Below are 18,817 nucleotides of genomic sequence, written 5' to 3'. Positions count from 1 at the left end.
ATATCCAGCTTCCAAATTCAGCCTAAAAGAGGAATGCTGAACTCTGCTCTGTGAGACCATCTGATCTTGAGTTCTTTCAGGGTTCAAATGGGTCTTCCTCCCCTTCCATTTTGCCCCACAGACCAATAGGCTCAAACCCAACTCCTTGCAGCCATGGAGTTACTGTGATTTTATGGAGTCAGTGGTAATAGGCTAAAGTCCTGTCTGGATTAGCTTTCCATGGAGGGAAGGGAGAGAAAAGGGGCTTCCCCAGCAACACTAGGCCTTGCTTGTGTCCCCATCCTGGACAGGACTCCCCCTTGGGACTTTTCCTCGATCCAGTAGGTAGGGGCTGAGGTCTTCCAGGCTCCTGGAGAGGAGTGATGAGTTCCCAGGCTGGGTTGGCTGGGGGAGCTCTCAGCCAGAGTGCCCCAGGGGCCATCTGGTAGGTAGAGGAGGGGAAGGGTCAGAGCTGGCCTGCTTTTGTCTAAAGCTCCTTGGAACAATAGGACATCTAGGAGTCTCTCTCAACTTCTACCTCCTCTTTCCTCATCCGTCACCAAGTCCTGTCCATCAGCTTTATGAACTTGCTTGCTCTCTTCCACGAAGGACTCACTGTCTAGTTTTGCATTGTCCTGCCCTGGTGTCCCCACTTCTATTCTCTCTTCCTTCAGTTTGTCTGTACTTTGTAATCTTAGAGATCTTTCTGGAAGATAAGTCTAACCAGGACATGTCCCTCCCATGGCTCCCCAGTGCCTCAAGGTAGAGTCCATGCTCCCTCCCAGGCTTATAGGGCTGGTGTTCCAGCTCTGGGCCCTGCTTCCCCTGCCTTTCTGCATGGGCCACACGTACACAGAGCTGCTAGGATGGAACAGGCTAATTCCAATCTCCAGGCCTTTGCTCCTGCTGTGCCTTCTAGCTGACGTAGCTTCCCCTCCCTCTCTGCCTCCAGACCTTCCACTCTTTCCTACTGGTCCTTTCACGTGCTCCTCCAGAAGACTTCTCTGACTCACCACCTCACCCACGTTAGGTCAGCATCTCCACCGTGCTCTCACAGCCTTTCCAGCTGACCCTTTCTATCATCCCCCTCCAAGGTCTCAGTGGCCAGGCAACGGGGATGAGAAACAAATCCATGCTTACTGCCATCTTCTGAGTACCCGGGTACTTCTCTTTTCCAGCCTGAACAGCCTCAGCACCGCCCTGGCTCTCTGTCCATTTGCCTGTCTGGGTGTGTGTCCACCTGCTTCTGTTTCTTCCCTCTACCCCTTGACTTTCTTGGCAGATTGTTCCACTGTCTCTTTCATCTGCTTCTGTTTCCCTCCTCATGCTTTAATATACTTCCACCTCATCTCATGAAGGACTCAAGGTGGTGTCTTTGTCACTGCATCCCTTCCTCCCTCAATCCCTATAACTCAATTTCTCGCAGGCACTCTCTCTCTCCACACAGTCAATGAATTTGGTATGTGGAAGGAGAGTCCAGAAGGAGAGTTCTGACTCCTTTAGAAGAGTGATATCCTCTCACTCACAGGAAATCTGGCCCTTCGGGGCACATAGCAGGTTGCCAGCCCCTTCCTACTAAGGCCAGACATGAGAGGGGTGGGGGCAGAGGGCACAGAGTAAAGGCCACTCTGAAACCCATGCCACTGCACCCAGTACTGGTCAGGGACCTCAGCACCTCTAACCCAGCCCCTTGTGGCACTGATGGGGGAAACAGAATTGTGTGGCAGATCTCTTTGGTCAACCCCATTTGTGAAACTTCTTCCTGAACCCTCCCCCCAACTGCTTCCTCTCTTCTAGAAACTTCAGCCTCATGTAGTGTGTCTTGGGCATAGGCTTACCTTGTCCCTCAGGAGAGGGCTCCAGTGTGTCCAGCTGGGCTGGGAAGGGGTCAGTTGGGGAAGGAGAAGCCTTGAAGTGGTGGCATCTGACCCCACTGCTCCTCTTCAAGCCCCTCTTTCCTTCAGCTGATGCCTCTCTGGACCTCAGAGCTTCTACTAGCTTGGGGTTCTCGCTAGGTCCCTGGAGTATCTCTCCTGGCAGCCTGTGGGCTTCTGGAAGGCAGGATTGATACCTCTTGGGTCCCCAAAGCCCACAGGTGGCCAGTCAGGTTGTGCACCGCAGGGACCCAGGAGAGGAAGCCCATTGGCGATGAGCCTGTGGCCCTGCACTGCCCACCCAAACTCCTGCCCACCTTCCTGCCAACGGGGCACCAGCCAGCGCAGGCCTCCACGTTCACCAGCAGGAAACTGCCCTGGGGGCGGCCAGCCCAGGCGGGGCTTTGTTTGGAGAGCGAGAAGCCAGGAGGACCATGAGACCGCAAGGGGCTTGGAAGAGCCCGCCCCTGCCCAGAGCGTTTGTGTCGCCTGCCTGAGACTGGGGCGGCTCGGCCTGACCGCGCCTCCTGCCGCCGGCCCGCCAGGCGACTACTGGCTGGCGTCTGGGCACAGGCGGTCAGGGGTGCAGGAGCCCTCACTGGGAGAGAGGCCCGGTTCCCCTCGCCCCCACCCCCAGCGGCTGCGAGTTTCAGCTCCCGGCGCCCTCGCGTCCGCCCGGGCTCTGGCCCCGCGCCAGGCGACTGATCCTTCACTGCCTTTGGCGGGAGGCGGACGGCGCGTCCCCAGAGGCTCCCAGGCCGCTGACGCTCTCTGCCGGGCAAGGAGGGCGGCGGCGGCGCTGCGGGGACTGCGGTCAGCGCGGGCACCACCGACGCGCCGAGTCTCCCGCACTAATTGGCCCTCAGCCGCCTTGGTAGTAATTGCTGCTTCGCGGGGCGGGGTCAGGCGGGGTGTCGGAGGAGAGCAAGGGGCTGCGCTTCTGGAGCTGGGGAGTCAGGCTCAGCCTGAGCTGAGCCGTGGGGCTGGCAGGAGACGCGTGTCCACGCTGTTCCAAGAGCTGGCTTTACACCGGTGCGTCTCCTTCCTCTTGGCGCCCCTGGCACACAGCGATGAACCCAGGGAAAAGCCACTCACGTGTCCTAGGGCCTTCACCAAGATCTAGTCAGTTCTGTGAACTGCTCCCTGTGGAGTGGAGCGCCGTGGAGCCTGGCAGGGACTTAAGGAACGCCTTTGGGTGGGCCACCGGAGACTTCAGTGCAGCCCGGAAGCGGAGGTGGAGACAGAGCAGTAGGTAGCCCTCCCCGCCTCCCTCTTCCATCAGGAAGAGGACAGGGTGGGTGTGGGGCTGGGGCTGTGGGAGGCAGGGGGCCAGTCCACCATCCAGGCTGTCCACTGGAATCCCTCCATGCTCAAATTCTGAGATAAGGTCCTAGGGTTTCCCTGGGAGTCGTTTATGATCCTGGCATCTGATGTGGTCTGGTGGGGCCCTGACTGTACCCTAGCTCCTCCTCAGCTTCACTCCCACTGATTTAGGAGACAGTAGCCTGGGGGGTGGGAGTAGGGAGCAGCCTCTGGGCAGGTGGCTCTTTGGAGAAGGTTCCTTCTCCAAATGTGTGAGAGTCTGAGGAGGGAACTGAGGGACCCTCACAAGCAGGCCTAGACTGACCTGCAGTCAGACCTTTGGACCTCCAGGTCAGGGTATCCTGTAGGCACTGGGATGAATCAAGCCCAGCTGGTCCCTGCTGAGTTTCTGCACAGGTTACCCAGGATCACTTTCCAGGGGGTTGAGCATCCAGCCCCTCACTCAGGGTCCCATTGAACTGCTATTTGGTTAACTATCCCCTGGCTAGAGGAGGGCAGGGATGTTCTGCTGGTTATGCCTCCCAGAGAGTGGAGCTGCCACATGTCCTCTGGGGCCATCCTCTCTCAGGGATTGCTCCAGGTTTGGATGGAGGTGGCAGGGTGAGTCAGACAAGGCTGTATCAAATTTCCATTCTTCCACAACTAGGTAATGACCTTTGAGCAAGACCTTTTATGCCTTGTGTCCCAGTTGCCTCATCTATAATATAGGGTAATAAAATCCATGACAGGGTTGTTGTGAACATGAATCTGCTTGAAAGGGGCTTTGTCCCCCTCTTCCAACCACCCCTTTGTTTTGGGGGCTTAGATGCTGGAGGAATGAGTGCCCTGACCCCACAGGTCTGCAGCTTCTAGTTGCCTCAGAGACAACTCAGGAACCCTTAGGAATAGAGTCTAATCAACATTGTAGTTTGGGACATAAAACCTATGGGATGCTACACTATTGTTCGTAGCAGCATTATTCACAATAGCCAAAAGGTAGAAACAATCCAAATGTCCATCAACAAATAAATGGATAAACAAAATATGTTATTTACATACAATGGAATATTATTCAGTTTTAAAAGGTATGAAATTCTGATACATGCTACAATATGGATGAATTTTGAAGACATTATGCTAAGGGAAATAAGCCAGACACAAAAGGACAAATATTGTATGACTCCACTTCTATGAGGTACCTGAGATAGTCAAATTCATAGGGTGGAAAGTAGAATAGTGGGTACCAGTGTTTGGAAATGAGAGGAAATAGGCAGTTAATTAAGGGATGTAGGGTTTCAGTTTGGGATGATGAAAAAGTTCTGGAGATGTATGGTGTGATGGTTACATAACAACATGAATGTACTTAATGCTATTAAACTGGACATTTAAATATGGTTGAAATGGTAAATATTATGTATATTTTACCACCAAAAAACAAACAGCAAACTAAACTGAACCAAAAAAACCTATGGGACAGGCTGCGGTATGCCCAGGTCAAGTTGCAGGAGAGGCCAGAGTGAGGAGTCTGGATGTAGCACCAAGACCTACACCAATGGACAAGCGAGGATGGAGTATGGATATCCTGAGGTCCCTCCTGAGATAATGAAGAAAAAAGTCAGGTATGTTGCAAACCAGGCAACTTTGCCACAGCTCCCTTTGTCTGAATGTAGCCCAGCAGGCTGGGCCCAACAAGGAGCAGGCAGCAACACACCCTCTCTCTGATGGCTCAAATCAAGATGTTCTCTACTTCACTCAAGCATTTTACAGATGGAGAAATTCAGGTCAATTCAACATGTTTTTATTGAGGACCATCCCTGTGTCCAGGCTTTGGAGGGGTTTCAGGGGAGGTGAGTATGCAAGGAGGAGAAGATCCTAAGCTATCAAAGCTTCACCCCACATAACAAATAATCTGACCAAGGCCTCAGGCCAGTGTAATGTGAACAGGCACAAGGCTGGGCAGGATGAAAGGTCAATGACAAGCTGGGTGCAATGGTAAGGGCAGTGGCAGTCTGGGTGGATTTCCCCAAAGAAATCTAAACAAAGGGTTCAAGTAGACTTTGAAGGGTGGGAGGATTTGGACGAGGAAGAGTTGGGTTTGTCCTGAGGCTGGGTGGCTGGGCACAGTGGAGCAGTAATAGAACCTGGCCTAACCTGCTAGAATCAGTGAGACAGGGGGGCATCATGGGATGTCAGGCTGAAGAGTGTAGTGCAGAGCCCCAAACAACTGGCTTAGGCTCTAGCTCTGGCCTGGAGATAGTAGGGAATCTCTGCAGGTCCTACACTGGGGAAGGCAGGACGCTTGTCCCAGATGTGTCCACGGCCAGTCTCCCCAAAGCTTAGGTGGTGGGGAAATACCTTAGACGCCCTCCTGCACAGCCACTCTCAAAAGTGCCTCTGCTTTTCAGGTCCTTGATGCTGGTACAGTCTCATCCAAAAGGCCATCTTCTCCTCCTTGAGCTTCACACCCACCCTCGTGATGAAATCCAACTGCAGGTACTTCTCCTCCTCGTTATAGCGTGGCCAGTAAGGCAGCTTCCCACCATTGGGGTTTCTGCCCAGAAGGAAGAAGGAGAGAGGGTTGTTCATGCTCGTCTTCACCTGCCTCCTTCTCTTACCCTTCCCTTATGCACCTTCCCTTTGGAAGTTGGAGTCCAAGAATTCCTTACAGGGATGATATTTAGATCTTTAAGAAAGAATAGAAGAGTGTGTGGTGGCAAAAGGAAACAGGCAGAGGGAAGAGTATTTGCAAAGGGTTGGAGGTATGAAAGACCAGGGCTTTTGGAGGAAGCACAAGTATAAGTTTACAGAAAAACATGGGCTGTGTCAAGAGGATGGCTGTGGAGAGAAGATGACCCAGTAAAGATTTTGAAAATTTTCATGCCAACGGGCTAAGGGGTGGGGACTTTAGTCTGGGGGCAGAGGGAAGCCAGGAAGAGTTTTAAACAGGTGAGTGACTTGGTCAGATAGTATTTCAGAAAGATCTTTTGAGTATCATAAGAGGGGTGGAGAGAAAGGATAGAGAATGTGGAGATGGGAAACCAGTCACAAGGTTAGCCAAAGCTCAGCCCAGATGTCACCTCTGCCAGGAAGCCGCTCCTGCCCATCTGAGCTCGGTCAGACACCTCCTCTGTGCTCTCATAGTACCTTCTCCCCCAGTACAGCAACTTAATGTTTTCATTATAACATTAACAAGCTGCTGAAGGATGCGGGCCATGCATGTTTGCAAGATTCTTGAATTCCAGCTCCCAGTATAGGGCTGGGTGAAAAACAGTGCATGATGAATGACTTGGGTTGAATGCTTGAGTGGATGAAGAGTGTAGTCATGGGACAGAGAGGGACACATCCTAGGGACATTTAGGACCTGGTCACTGACTAGGAAAAGGTGAGGGAGAAGGTGCAGTTTGCTTGGGCTGATCATGTATTTCCTATGGGACACACAGGGACAAATACCTGAAGCAGCTGGCCAGTGGGTCTAGCATTGGGCAGGAAGACTGCCCAGATGTGTTGGGGGACCAGACTCACCCTGTACGGGCAAAGTTGGCCCAGTATTTCATCATCTGGAGGCTCAGTGCTTTCTCCTCAACCGTGGAATGGCCTGGGGTCAGAATAGGATGTGACATTTGGAACAGAGCATGGGGTGGTAACATCCCACCCTTCTCCTTCCACTATTTCTTCCATACTGGGAGGCTTTCATTTCCAGGAACATTCTAGATTAGGAACTGCCTAGACCCTTAGGGTCAGCCAATGGAGAGGTGAGTCCGGATACAAAGGTGGGGAGACTAGACACCCAGTGAGGGTGTCAGGTGGGGCTGTAGCACCTTTGGAGAAGGGATTCCCAAAGATGAAGTGGATCTCATCCCCGTGGTCTGCCCCATCAGTGCAGGGCTTGATGATGACACCGGTGGGAGTGTGGTGCTCAAACTCATACAGGTAGACAGGGAAGCCAGCATCTAGGAATAGGGAAACTGAGGAGGGCTGCAGGAAAAGTCCTGGGCTAGGATTCTCATCCACCCCACACATCCCACCAACCTGCATCAAGCAGGGAAAAGTGCTTGGGCTCCAGAATCTCAAGAGCAGATTTGAGTCCTGTCTACACTACTCATCAGTCCCATGTCCTGGGGCAAGTCACTCACTCAACAGTCTCTGAGCTGCAATTCCTCATCTGCAGATGGGGATTGTAGCAGGATCACAGACCCTTCCTGTTCCTTCTCTGAACAGTTCCTCTCTTGGGCATTTAAGGTTCTTTGGTGTCTGTGCTCTCCAGCCCCACCTTTGAACTCTCACCCACGTGTTCTCTAAGCCCCATTCAGCCTGGACAGGATCTCCAATGTGCCCCCTCAGCCTGTCCTCCCAGCCAGGAAGCCTTCCCTGACCACCCTAGGCTATGTCCTCTGGGCTGGACTCTGCCCTGCCCTCCTTCTCCCTTTCTCTCTCAGTTGACAGCCCACTACTTTTTCTATGCCATCTTGGAATCCTATACCAGCCCAGAGGTGAAAGAAGGTGGTTGAGCAGTTGGTAAGCAGCATCAGTAGACAGAGTGTGGCCACTCTTGGGGACCCCACATACCTCTGTGGTGGTGGGCAGCCTGTAGTGTGGAGTACACAAAGATCGCATCCCCAGCTAGGTCCATTAAACGGTTTCTTAACATTTTCCAGTCACGGTCATCAATGTCACCCAGGTACTCCTCCATCACCAGTGGTAACTGCTCTTTGGTGATATTCTGGGTGGGGAATTCATACCCACCCTGAGGCCTGGGGTGCCAGCTGAGCAGAAATGGGCACACTAGTGACTTACACTCAGCATCCTCAGGAGTTTTTGGTCTGGGAGAGTGGGGGAGAGAGGGGAACTTCTGGGAAGATCTTTGCTGATTCTTACCCCTGTGTTTAGACTGCATGAGAACTGAGTGCCATGACCCTGAGGCCAGTGCGGTGGCGGGAGGGGGGGCGGTGGGGGGAACCTGCTCACCAGCAGCCATCTGATCCCATACCAAACTCCAAGCCCCACCAAAAGGGGAGTTAGCTTTGTCCAACCAAACTGAGCACCCCTAACAGCATGGCTCCTCACCAACAGGGTACTGGTTCTCCAGAGCAGCTTGGTGATGATTCCTTTTCTCATTACGAACTGGTTTAGTGAGATCTTCATGATCTGCCCACAATATAAGGACCCAGGTGTGAGTTAGGCCCAAACATCAGGAGGGATTCCAGCCAGAGCTACACCAGGCTCCAAGGCTCTCACCCATCTAAGTGGTGAGTTCTCAGAGCACACAGCCCAGGAAGGGCCCATGACTATTTCCTGCCCTCCTGTTCTCAACCTGTCCATCGCTACCACCCAGGTCAGAGCTGAAGTGGGGACTGGGGACAACTATCCTGACCTAGGAGCAGTTGTGGGGGTGGGAGTGGGGGGCAGGATTTGCAGCTGCCTGGAGGCTAAACAATGGATAGGATGATCCATCCAAACTATGATCTGAAGATTTGGGGTCCCCAAACCTCCAAGAGGCCAATACTTCTCTTCCTCCCATCATTTCTGGCCAGCTCTTACTGCTCCGGGACTGCAGGATGTACCCAAGCACTTGGACATCCCCAGAAGAGCCAATGGGATCCGATCTCATGCACAGTACTACCCAAGAGGAATCCTCTGCTACTCCTGCTGGGGTGGGCACCCCTCCTATTGACTTACAAAAGGTAAGAGCCAACTGAACTCCAGGTTGTTGACACCCAGAAGATAGGGCACAGGTGCAACTTGCCCCTGGCTCAGGAGTACCGCTGGGTCATCTGGGAACACCACACCATCTACCACCGGGCTCATGAACCACACAACCTACAAGGCAAGGGGCATTTCCAAATAGTCCTCCCACATATCCTCCCAGGATCCCTGTAGCCTAGGGTTCCCAGCTCAGCAGGTCCCCATCCAGAGATTTCTTTATCCATAGGCCCTTTGGGAAAAGCTGGGGTTCAGTGACCCCTTGGAGGGCAGGAGATGCTCACCCCCAGGTATCTACTTTCCTCACCTCTTGACAATCTTTGCTAAATGTCACCTTCTGAATGAAGCTTTCTTTGTCCCTCCTATTTAAAATTCTATGCCTTCCAACTTCCTTACCCTGCTCCATTTGTCACTATTCACTTTCCTTCAAAAGAGGTAAATGAGTTATTTATGTATAGTGATTACTGCCTCTCGCCACTGGAACATCAGTCCTACTCGGGAAGGAATCTTGGTCTGAACAGTTCACTTAGTATCCTGAATGCCTGGCACATAGGGGGAGGTGTTCAATAAATACTCGAATCACAGAACAGGGCCTGCTCACCTCCTGAGGGTCTTTCTGGGAGTTCAGGTGGAAGAATCCCTGTAGGGGAGAGGAGGGAACTAGAGTTAAAGAAAGTCTCCCCACTGTGCTCCTTAGACAGGGTCCCTGGGGGCAGCCGGGTATCAGGTCAGGTAGGTGGCTTACAGGTGGCCAGGTGAAGGAGCTAGAAGGAAGTTTTACCTACCATCTTCTTAGATACATGCATCACCTCAGCCCCTGATCGTGCCCTCAGGCAGTCTACCAGAATCCGTGTGCTGTTGTTGGTACAGCCTGCCAGGCGGGCAACTGTCTGTGGAGAAGAGGTGTTCAGGCCCATCCTGCCCCTTCTTGCTGAGCCCTGGGGGAGAGGAGACACCCACCTTGGCCACCCTCAGCGGGTCAGGAGTGATGAAGGCTCTGAGTGCTGCGGTGCCGCTCTGGGAAATGGCCCGATGAAAGAGACCGCGGGCTAGGGGTGACATCATCTGCAGGGGTGGGGAGTGTGGTACCCATGAGAGGCACAAGTAGAAGTCACTTGGGCAGTTTTGGGTGCCTTTCTGGCCAGGGCTGGGCAGCGTGAAGGGGCCCAAAGAGTGCAGGCAGCTTGGGAGGGAGTCAAGAGTCCTGGGTTGGAGTCCTAGACCTACAGCCAGTGCCTTCGTGCCTGTGGGCCCCCCTATCCTGGCCCCTGCAATGGGCCCCAGCAGTTTCAGAGGGGATCTGAGCTTGTGGGAAGGGTTCTGCTGGTGTAGGAAAGAGACTCTATGCTTCTGGGTTAGAAATGGGGGGGGGGGTGTTGGTTCCTATGGCCCCTTTAACCTGTATTGACAGTTCTTAACTTTCTTTGCTGCCCAAGTTGGAAGAGCAACTATAACTGGGACCCCTCATCTTGTCTCTTGGACACTTCAGACTTCATGTGCCCCAAACTTGTTCTAGCTGGTTCCCATCTGAGTGGCATCCCTCACACTATACCATCCATCCAGCCCCAGGGGCCTTTCCTATCATCTCTGCTCACCCCTCCACCCAGCTGCCCTAGTCCTGTCCATCTGGCTTCCTGCATCCCTCTTCAGCTACCTTCTACTTTCCAGTCTTCTTGCTTCTGTTTCAGAGGCAGGCCTCATCCTCTCTTCTAAGATATACCCCATCTCCACTCCCAGATGGCCTCCAGGCCTCTCCTCCTGCTTCTTCCTAACTCAGTTCCAGCACACTGAGCCATCTCTCTAAATGCACTTCTGGCTGTGTCACTTCTCTGCTTCAAATCTTTCCCTGTTCTCCAATGTATTTTGAATAAAGCTGCTTAACTTTTCTGGACTTCAATTTATCCATCTGCACAATGGAGAAAACTTCTCTTTTGGTAGAACTGTAGAAAGAGGATGCTTCTATTTCTGGATTGTTGAGGGAATTGAATGAATATACATACAGTGCTTGGAAGAGTGTTTGACACACAGAAAGTGCTTGAGCATTTGAGTATTATTACTGTGGTGGGTAAAGCCCTGTGTTATGTGGTCCCAGCTCACCTCCCTAACATGTGTCCCACAGGGTGTACCTGACCTTACACCTACACTCCAGGCACACACCAGGTCAGTGTTCGCCCAAGTCTCCAACCCAGGCCCTTGACTCCCAGGCTTGGTCTGTGGCCCCAGCCTTGCCCATAAGGGGATGATGCATTCTGTTCAGGGGATAGAGCTCTGGGGGTAGGTAGGGAGGCAGGAGGTGGTGGGTTATCTTTCTGGCCCACCACGGATTGGCTGAGTATCCCTACTCTCAGCATTGCCCGCTCTGCTGGCTTGGTTTTCTCATCAGTGCTACCCCTGGATGGAGTAGTACCCTTTGCAGGGGTGAGGGCAAGTCTGTGCACCGGCATGTACCTGTACACACAAATCTGCATAGGTGTGTGTGCAGTGGAGGATGCACTCATGGGAACCCGGGGACCTGCGTCTGTGCTGGGTCTGACCTGGCTCTGCACTCACCAGTCCCGAAATACACATGGCCCCCGAAGACTGGCCAAACAGGGTCACGCAGCGTGGGTCTCCGCCGAAGGCTGCGATGTTCTCTTGTACCCAGCGCAGAGCAGCCACCTGGTCCAGCAGCGCCCAGTTCCCGCGGGCCTGGCTGTCGCCCGTGCTGGACGCGCGGGGCTTATAATCAGGGTCCGGAGCCCCCGACCGTCTGGTTACTCAGGGCTCCTGCCTGGTTCTGCCTGGCCTTACCTCACCATGCCTGGTCCCTCAGGCACCAGGTCTTGCGACCACACCTTTTTCCCTAGTGTTAGATCCCCCTCTGGCGGCACTTGGGAGTGACCGCCCTCTCTAGAAGAAATTAGGCCCCGCCCCTGCACGCACCTCTTGTAGCCACGCCCCCATAGCCCCTCCTCTATCCTTCCGCCCGAGTCCCTAGGAAGCCCGGCCCCTGATTCCCCGCTCCGGCCCCCGGCCTCGCCCACCTCAGGAAACCCAGGATGCCGAGCCTGTGCTGCAGAAGCACGAGCACCACTTTCTCGCGAGAGGCCAGCTGCGTGCCATCGTACGTGGAAGCGGAGCCCACGAGGAAGGCACCTCCTGGGAACCAGACCATCACCTGGACATGGAAAGCCGAGGCCTGAGCTGGGCGGTGGGGTGCCTGAGTGGGATGGCGCGTGGAAGAGGATGAATACTCACCGGCAGCGGAGCGTCCCCACGCGCGCGCACTGGAGCGTACACGTTCAGGTACAGACAGTCCTCACTGAAGCGCAGCCACTTGTACTGTTTACGCGTGTTGAAGTACATGGAGGTGATCTGTCCCCAGGACTCCTGAAGGCACCTGCGGTCACGATGTGAGTTTGGGCCCAACGTGGTGGCCAAAGACGGGAGGATGGTTGCAAACCCAGGTTCCGCAGTTGAGGAAATAGAACCAAAAGCAAAATGTAGGATGCGCGCGAGTGCGTGCGTGTGCGTGTGCGTGTGTGTGTGTGTGTGTGTGTGTATCTGTTTGTGTCTGAATAGCCTCCACTAGCATTAGGGTCCAGGGTGAGTGCAGCGCCAGGTCAGAGCCAGGGCAAGATCCACCCCTCTGTCTTGCCCCCGGTCCCAGGAATCTGCCTGGGGAGAGGTTCCATGCTTCTGTTGGAGACCCTTTTGGTGCTGTCAAGCCAGAAACCTGGGTGTCCTGGGATTTCATGCCCCCATCCTTCAGGCTCTTTTCTGTCTCCCAAACAGCTCTTAAATAGGCCTCCTCCATCCCAAAGATGCTGCCTTGTAAAGGCCATTACCTACTCTGGCCAGGACACTGCCCCAGCCTCTTGAACATCGCTTCCAACTCATCCTCCACACCCTGACCGGAAGGATTGACAGAAAACAAAAACCTATTTCACTTCCCTCCTTAAAACCTTCCTGGGCCCCCCTGCGCTCAGGATAAGGTCCAGATTCACCCATACTGATGCAGGCCCTCTCCATCTAGTCTTCCTGGCACTCTTTGCTCTAGATGCCCACGGACCCTTCCTTGTCTCCCATCTCGAAGCCCTTTTGCTTATGTCCCTTCTGCCTAATGTTTTCTCTGCCTGGCAAACTCCTGCTTATGTTTAAGGCTCAGCTAAAGTGGTGCCCCCTCTGCTGGGCACTTCCTGTCTGTGCTTCCCAAAGTTCTATCCACGCTGGGTTAGAGTTGTTTCGATTGGTTTGGTTGTTATTCTCCCCAAGCAACCATGCACTCCCTAGGGGCAGGGATGGATGTGGATTTGTCTGAGTCCTGGCACTCAGCCCAGTGCCTTGTACCATGTGAACATTTGGTGTACTTGTGGAGCTTGGGCTGTTGGGCCACCTCATCTTTTCTCCCTGCTGGCCCAGCCTGGAGTGTGGCTATTGCCAATAGTTGGGGCTGGGCCCATCTGACTGGCTGCAGGAAAGCCTGTCTATTCTACTCCTTTCTCCACTTGTTCCCTTGCTGCTCTGGCCTGAAGCTAGTCATTATCCAAACTGGCCACTAGTCTTCTTGTCTCCTTAACTACCATCCCACAGTCTGTTGTAAGCCATCCACAAATTCTTCTACCTGTCACTCTGTGTTCCAAACAGCTATTGTCTGACAGCTCACGGCAAAGGTTCCAACAACTGACACCTGGACTTCTATGCAATGGGCACCTCACTCTCTAAACCCCTGATCCTCGGGGCTCTAATAATGGTCATCCCCTGTTCTGTCACCTGATCCATGGGATTCCGCATAACAATCACAGAAGGTTCAGATGTCTTGGTTTCTCTCACTGGTGGTCAGTGTTCTAACAACTAACACCCCAGTGTTCTACTAACAGCCATTCATGTTCTAACAGTGGATGCCCTGTTCTCAACAGTTAGACACCCTGGGTGGTGGTTATAGTTTTTAGATACCAACTGACACCCAGGTTCTCACAGTAGACATTTTTCTAAACCCAGTGCTGTATCCAACTGATTGTTAATGATTGCCACAGAATATTCTGGTCAGTGGGTTACTCAATGATCTGAATAAATAATAAATACACTTGTTCTGGGTAAATTGCCAAGCCTAGTGCTTCAAAGGGCAGTCATTATCTCAACATGCTCATGTGACTCAGGATTTGAGCCCTGTTAGAGGTTGCATTAAGATTCTGGGACTTTGGGGTGCTTGGGTGACTCGGTTGGGTTCAGGTCATGATCTCAGGGTCATGGGATTGAGCCCTGCATGGGGCTCTGTGCTGCATGTGGAGCCTGCTTAAGATGCTCTCTCTCCCTCTGCCCCTCCCTTGCTCAAGCACTCGTACGTGCGCTCTCTCTCTCTCTCTCTCTCTCTGAAAAAGAAAAAATTCTGGGACATTAAAACTGAAACTGAGCCTGTGACTCCCTATCTTGGAGCTCCTTCTGCAGGGAAGGGCTGATGGTGTCGTGTGGGCTTGTTCTGGGGCTCAAGCCCCAAGTGAGAGGGAAGAGCTCAGGGTTCACTGGGTATGGTGTGTGTGTGTGTATGTGTGTGTGTGTGTGAGAGAGAGAGAGAGAGAGAGACAGAGACAGAGAGACGGAGACAGAGACAGACAGAGACAGAGAGAACTCCTCCTCACATACTTTTAGGAAAACTTAGGTTCCCAGAAGATCCTGGAGGCACATCAGTGAGCACCTCCTCCTTGTCTGGAGCTTTCCCATAAGAAAGCCAAGAACAAACAGCATTAACAGTCCTGTAAACATCATCTGGACCAACTACTTCATTATATAGGTTTGGAAACTGAGGGCTGGAATGGACCCCAGGCTACTTACAGTCATACAGTGCACTCTTTTTAGTGAGTTGTTCAAACTCTGGCCCAGAGGCCGGCATAGATACCCCCCCCCCCCTTAGAGTTTGCCCACCTCCCAGCCAACAGTCATTTGGCTCTTACGCAGGGGCATAGGTGGTGGCGTTTTTGATTCCTTCCCAGGGCTCTGGGGGCTCTGGGGCAGCAAACCTGCGGACACCCACAGGCGGTCTGGAGAAGGGCACTCCTAGGAAGACATTGATGGGTGTCTTCCCGACGTGCATCTGTTTTCCTTGGAGGGTCCCATATTTGGTAATCACTAGAGGTTCCTTGGTGTGCTGAGCACCTAGGAAGAGAGGAGAAGGGTCACTCTGGCCACTGAAAGGACTCTGGCCTGTCTGCCATGGCACCAGTTGCAGCTTGAAGCTTTTCACAATTGTGTATTTTGCCTACCTTTTCTGTGTTTCTCTCAGTATTTTTCTCTCTCATTATTTAAGGTTTCAATGCTATGTTGATAGGTACATAAAGGTTCATGTCTATTATATGAATTATTTATCTGTCATTTAATGTATCATTTAATGTCAATAATCATGTCATTTATTTTGATTTTTGCTTGTCTCATATTGGTATTCCAGTACCTCTTTCTTGTTGCTGACATTTACCTGGCATACTTCTGGGAAGAAATCACACACATTATTGACATTCTCATTCGTATGTATACTCACAGTAATACTCACATGTACATACAAATTTATACATACATAGGTATATGTGAACACAGCTTATTTACAACAAAGCATGTAGAAATACAAGACTTAAGTGCACACACATATGCATACATACATATACATGCATGTAAGTACAGTTATATAAAGGTTACATCGTATCCATATGTGGCATATATTCATATATTACACACGGGCACACAGATACATTAGACCTATATCCACACCTTAGCCAGCTCTTGGACTATATACAAACTAGAGCGACTTGAATTTAATGGCTGCTTATGGGCATTTCTTCCTCTTGTCAGCTCTCGTCTTGCCCTATTGCTATTGCCAAGCATTGCTCTGCCTCACCTCTATTGCCCTTTCCTGAAGCACCCCTGTCATTTCTCTTCCTCCTTTCTTATCAAAACTGAATCGTTCTGTACCCTGGTCCCCTGGAGCTCACTCTGCAAATGACAGAAAGCAAATCTGGTCCGAGTATTATTGAACTTGGCTGTGTATCAGAATCATCTGAGGAAATCATTGCTGAAATACAGATTCCTAGGCCTGTCCTCTGAATGAGAATCTCAGGGTTGCATTGGGAAAGTAGATTTACAAATACCTCCATGAGATTTTGATGCATTCGATTTTGGGCACCGCATTTGGAATTGGTATGGTAGAGCACACCCTCGCACCTCCAGCTTCAGGTGACCCAAAGTACCACTCTGTCCACGTTCCCAAGTCTCTGCACATCTGACAAAAGCAATATCTGTGCACAAGGAGTGACTACAATGGGGGCCTGCAAGCATGTAGGCAGGCCAGTGCAGGCAAAGGGCCGTCTCAAACCTCCTCTCTGTGTGCAGTTCTTTGCAGTTTACACAGCCTTTCACATGGTTCTCTCACATCAACTCCTCATTGGCCCTGGGGAGAGCTAGGGGAGGACTAAGGGCCCAGACAGGGGTAGCAACCAGCCTGAGGTCTCAGAGGACACAGCAAAGAGGCAGAAGTCTGTCATATTACTTGGATTTGCCCTGAAGCCTAACTAGCCCACAACTATAATTTATTGATCCTTTATTATAGTCTAGCACTGTGCCAAACACTTTACATGGATTATCTCACCTCATCCTCCTAAAAAATGTAGAGGGTAAATGTTATTATTGCACAATACAAATGTGGAAAATGAAGCTCAAAGGGGTTATAGAACTTGCTCAAGGTCACACAGAGTGAGGTTCTTCTCGGAGTTCTACTCTAAGCGGTGATGTTCTGTTGTCCTCGTCCCAGTCTCTGGGGACACCTAAGCATGTGGCAGAGTGCTTTACACCCCTGAACAAGAACTGCCATGGAGTGGTCCCCACTCCAGCCTTGCTACCCGGAGACAATATGTGAGCACTTATGAAAACATTCCACCTTCTTTTTTTTTTTTAATGTTTATTTTTGAGAGGGTGAGAGACAGAGTGCAAGTGGGAATGGGCAAAGAGAGAGACACAGAATCTGAAGCAGGCTCCAGGCTCTGAGCTGTCAGCACAGAGCCCTATGCAGGGCTCGAACCCACGAACTGTGAGATCATGACCTGAGCTGAAGTCAGACGCCCAACCGACTGAGCCACCCAGGCTCCCCATTCCACCTTCTTAATAAGCATAAAATGCTAATTAAAACCAGGAGAGACAGCTTCCACCTAAGAAATTAAAAATGATGGCCCCCAATTCTGGCAAAGAAACAGTATATGTGAAAAGGATATTCACATGTACTGTTGGTACAGGTTGGTGCAGGATAAATTAATACAATGCCTTGGAGAAATAATTTGGCATAATGTATAAGAGCCACGTTCACATGCTTTGACTCAGTAATTTCTTTTTTTTTAAGTTTTTACTTATTTATTTATTTATTTATTTAGAGAGCACACGAGAGAGGGCAGGGGAGGGTCAGAGAGAGGGAGAAACAGAATCCCAAGCAGGTTCCATGCTGTCAGTGCAGAGCCAGATGTAGGGCTCCAGCTTACGAATGGTGAGAGCCTGACCTCAACCGAAATTAAGAATCACCCGCTTAACCAACTGAGCCACCCAGGTACCCCCCAACCTTTTTAAAAGTTTTTAAAAGTTTATTTTGACTCAGTAATTTCACTTTCAGGTCCCTCCCTTCAGAAAAGAGTCAGAAAGGCATTAAAACGAAGACCTTTATGAACCATAGTTAAATATACCATAGTGAGTACTAGAAGCATCATTTATGTCACAGGACCAGGCAAAAAAATTTTAACTATAAACTAAAGTTATAAGCTGCTTGTGGTAAGATTCTAAGTGAAAAAAAGCAGTGTATAAAGTTGTATACATGCTAATACTGTAGCTGTGTACAAACATGAAATAAAAAGACTAAAAGAAAATGTGCCAAAATGCTAAAAGTGATTTAGCAAAGTTTCTCGCAAATAAAAAAATTTAAATGCACTTAAACAGGGCGCCTGGGTAGCTCAGTCGGTTAGGCGTATGACTTTGGCTCAGGTCATGATCTTGTGGTTCACAAGTTTAAGCCCCAGATTGGGCTCTGTGCTGACAGTTCAGAGCCTGGAGCCTGCTCAGAGTCTGTGTCTCCCTCTCTCTCTGCCCTTCCGCTGCTCGTACTCTGTCTCTGTCTTAAAGATAAATAAAACATTTAAAAAAATTTAAATGCACTTATATAGGCAAAACTAATTTGTGATAGAGGTCAGAATAGTGGCTACTTTGAGGGTATTGATTGGGAAGGAGCATGTGGGGTGCTAGAAATGTTCTAGATCTCAGTCTGGTTGGTGGTAACATATACATACACACTAATGTATATACTAATATAGTAGTAATTTTATATAATATTAATTTTATAAGGAATACAAATATAAATTAACAAATTATAAATACATAAAATTATGTAAATTATAAAATATATTTTATTTTAATATATAAACATAAATGTCTAGACTCTTAGCTGATGGGAGGATCAGTGCCCTGAAACAACCCCCCCATCCGCCCAGACCTTGTTGAAATGCCCTTGCCCCACTGCACCAGGAGAGGTTGAGCTGAGGGCCTGCCCCTGTGTCTCTCATGTCCCTCTTGCCTGACACCCTCAGGATGGAGTTGGGGCTTACCCAGGGCTGTCTGCACCATCAGGCAAAGAGTGAGGCTCAGGTATAGAATCCAACTCATGTTCTGGCCAGCCAGCTCCTGCCACAGGCTGGGGTGACATCCACACTGTGGGTACCAGTTGGTAGCTGTGTCTGCAGTGTCCAGTGAGCACTGGGAAGTCCCACTTTTATCTTCCCTAAATCCCATCAGCAGGTGCAGGGGCAGAAGAAATTGTGACCAGCCCTCTGGCCAGCCCACAGCCTTGATTGTCTGCCTTGGAGTGACAGCACATGATAGATAGTCTTGGCTCTTCAAAAAACTGACCAGTCTGCAATCTCTGCCTGATGTGTTCGTCTGTGCAATAGGCTTAACAGCTGCAGTGT

At 51.0% G+C, this 18,817-nt stretch overlaps 1 protein-coding gene and 1 long non-coding RNA gene across 2 annotated transcripts; one reads left to right on the top strand and one right to left on the bottom strand.

Moving 5' to 3' along the window:
* Positions 1-5,520: 5,520 nt before the first annotated feature.
* On the top strand, positions 5,521-14,094 carry LOC107180383. Its single transcript, XR_006212146.1, has 3 exons — positions 5,521-7,670; positions 8,687-8,836; positions 11,884-14,094. It is a non-coding gene; the product is annotated as an uncharacterized LOC107180383 (long non-coding RNA).
* CES4A (carboxylesterase 4A) lies at positions 5,521-18,530 on the bottom strand. Its single transcript, XM_042970521.1, has 14 exons — positions 18,458-18,530; positions 14,786-14,987; positions 12,093-12,234; positions 11,879-12,012; positions 11,406-11,559; positions 9,816-9,920; positions 9,641-9,745; positions 9,457-9,495; positions 8,832-8,972; positions 8,220-8,300; positions 7,722-7,875; positions 6,974-7,120; positions 6,678-6,750; positions 5,521-5,706 (listed from the first exon to the last, which is right to left on the bottom strand). The coding sequence occupies exons 1-14, from the start codon at positions 18,513-18,515 to the stop codon at positions 5,538-5,540; spliced, it is 1,704 nt and encodes a 567-aa protein (XP_042826455.1). The 5' UTR covers positions 18,516-18,530; the 3' UTR covers positions 5,521-5,537.
* Between the last annotated feature and the right edge of the window lie 287 nt (positions 18,531-18,817).

Source organism: Panthera tigris, chromosome E2, assembly GCF_018350195.1.
Source record: "Panthera tigris isolate Pti1 chromosome E2, P.tigris_Pti1_mat1.1, whole genome shotgun sequence".
Classification (NCBI taxonomy): Eukaryota; Metazoa; Chordata; class Mammalia; order Carnivora; family Felidae; genus Panthera; species Panthera tigris.
This window is presented reverse-complemented; position numbering and strand designations above follow the sequence as displayed.

Bases quoted from the DNA above. Each gene is read 5' to 3' on its own strand.
- CES4A (XM_042970521.1), bottom strand. From the start codon at position 18,515: ATGAGTTGGATTCTATACCTGAGCCTCACTCTTTGCCTGATGGTGCAG. The intron at 9,496-9,640 runs GTAGGTAAAACT...TCTCCCCTACAG, and splicing joins TGCATGTATCTAAGAAGATG to GGATTCTTCCACCTGAACTC. The intron at 8,973-9,456 runs GTGAGCAGGCCC...CTTGCCTTGTAG, and splicing joins CCCAGAAAGACCCTCAGGAG to GTTGTGTGGTTCATGAGCCC.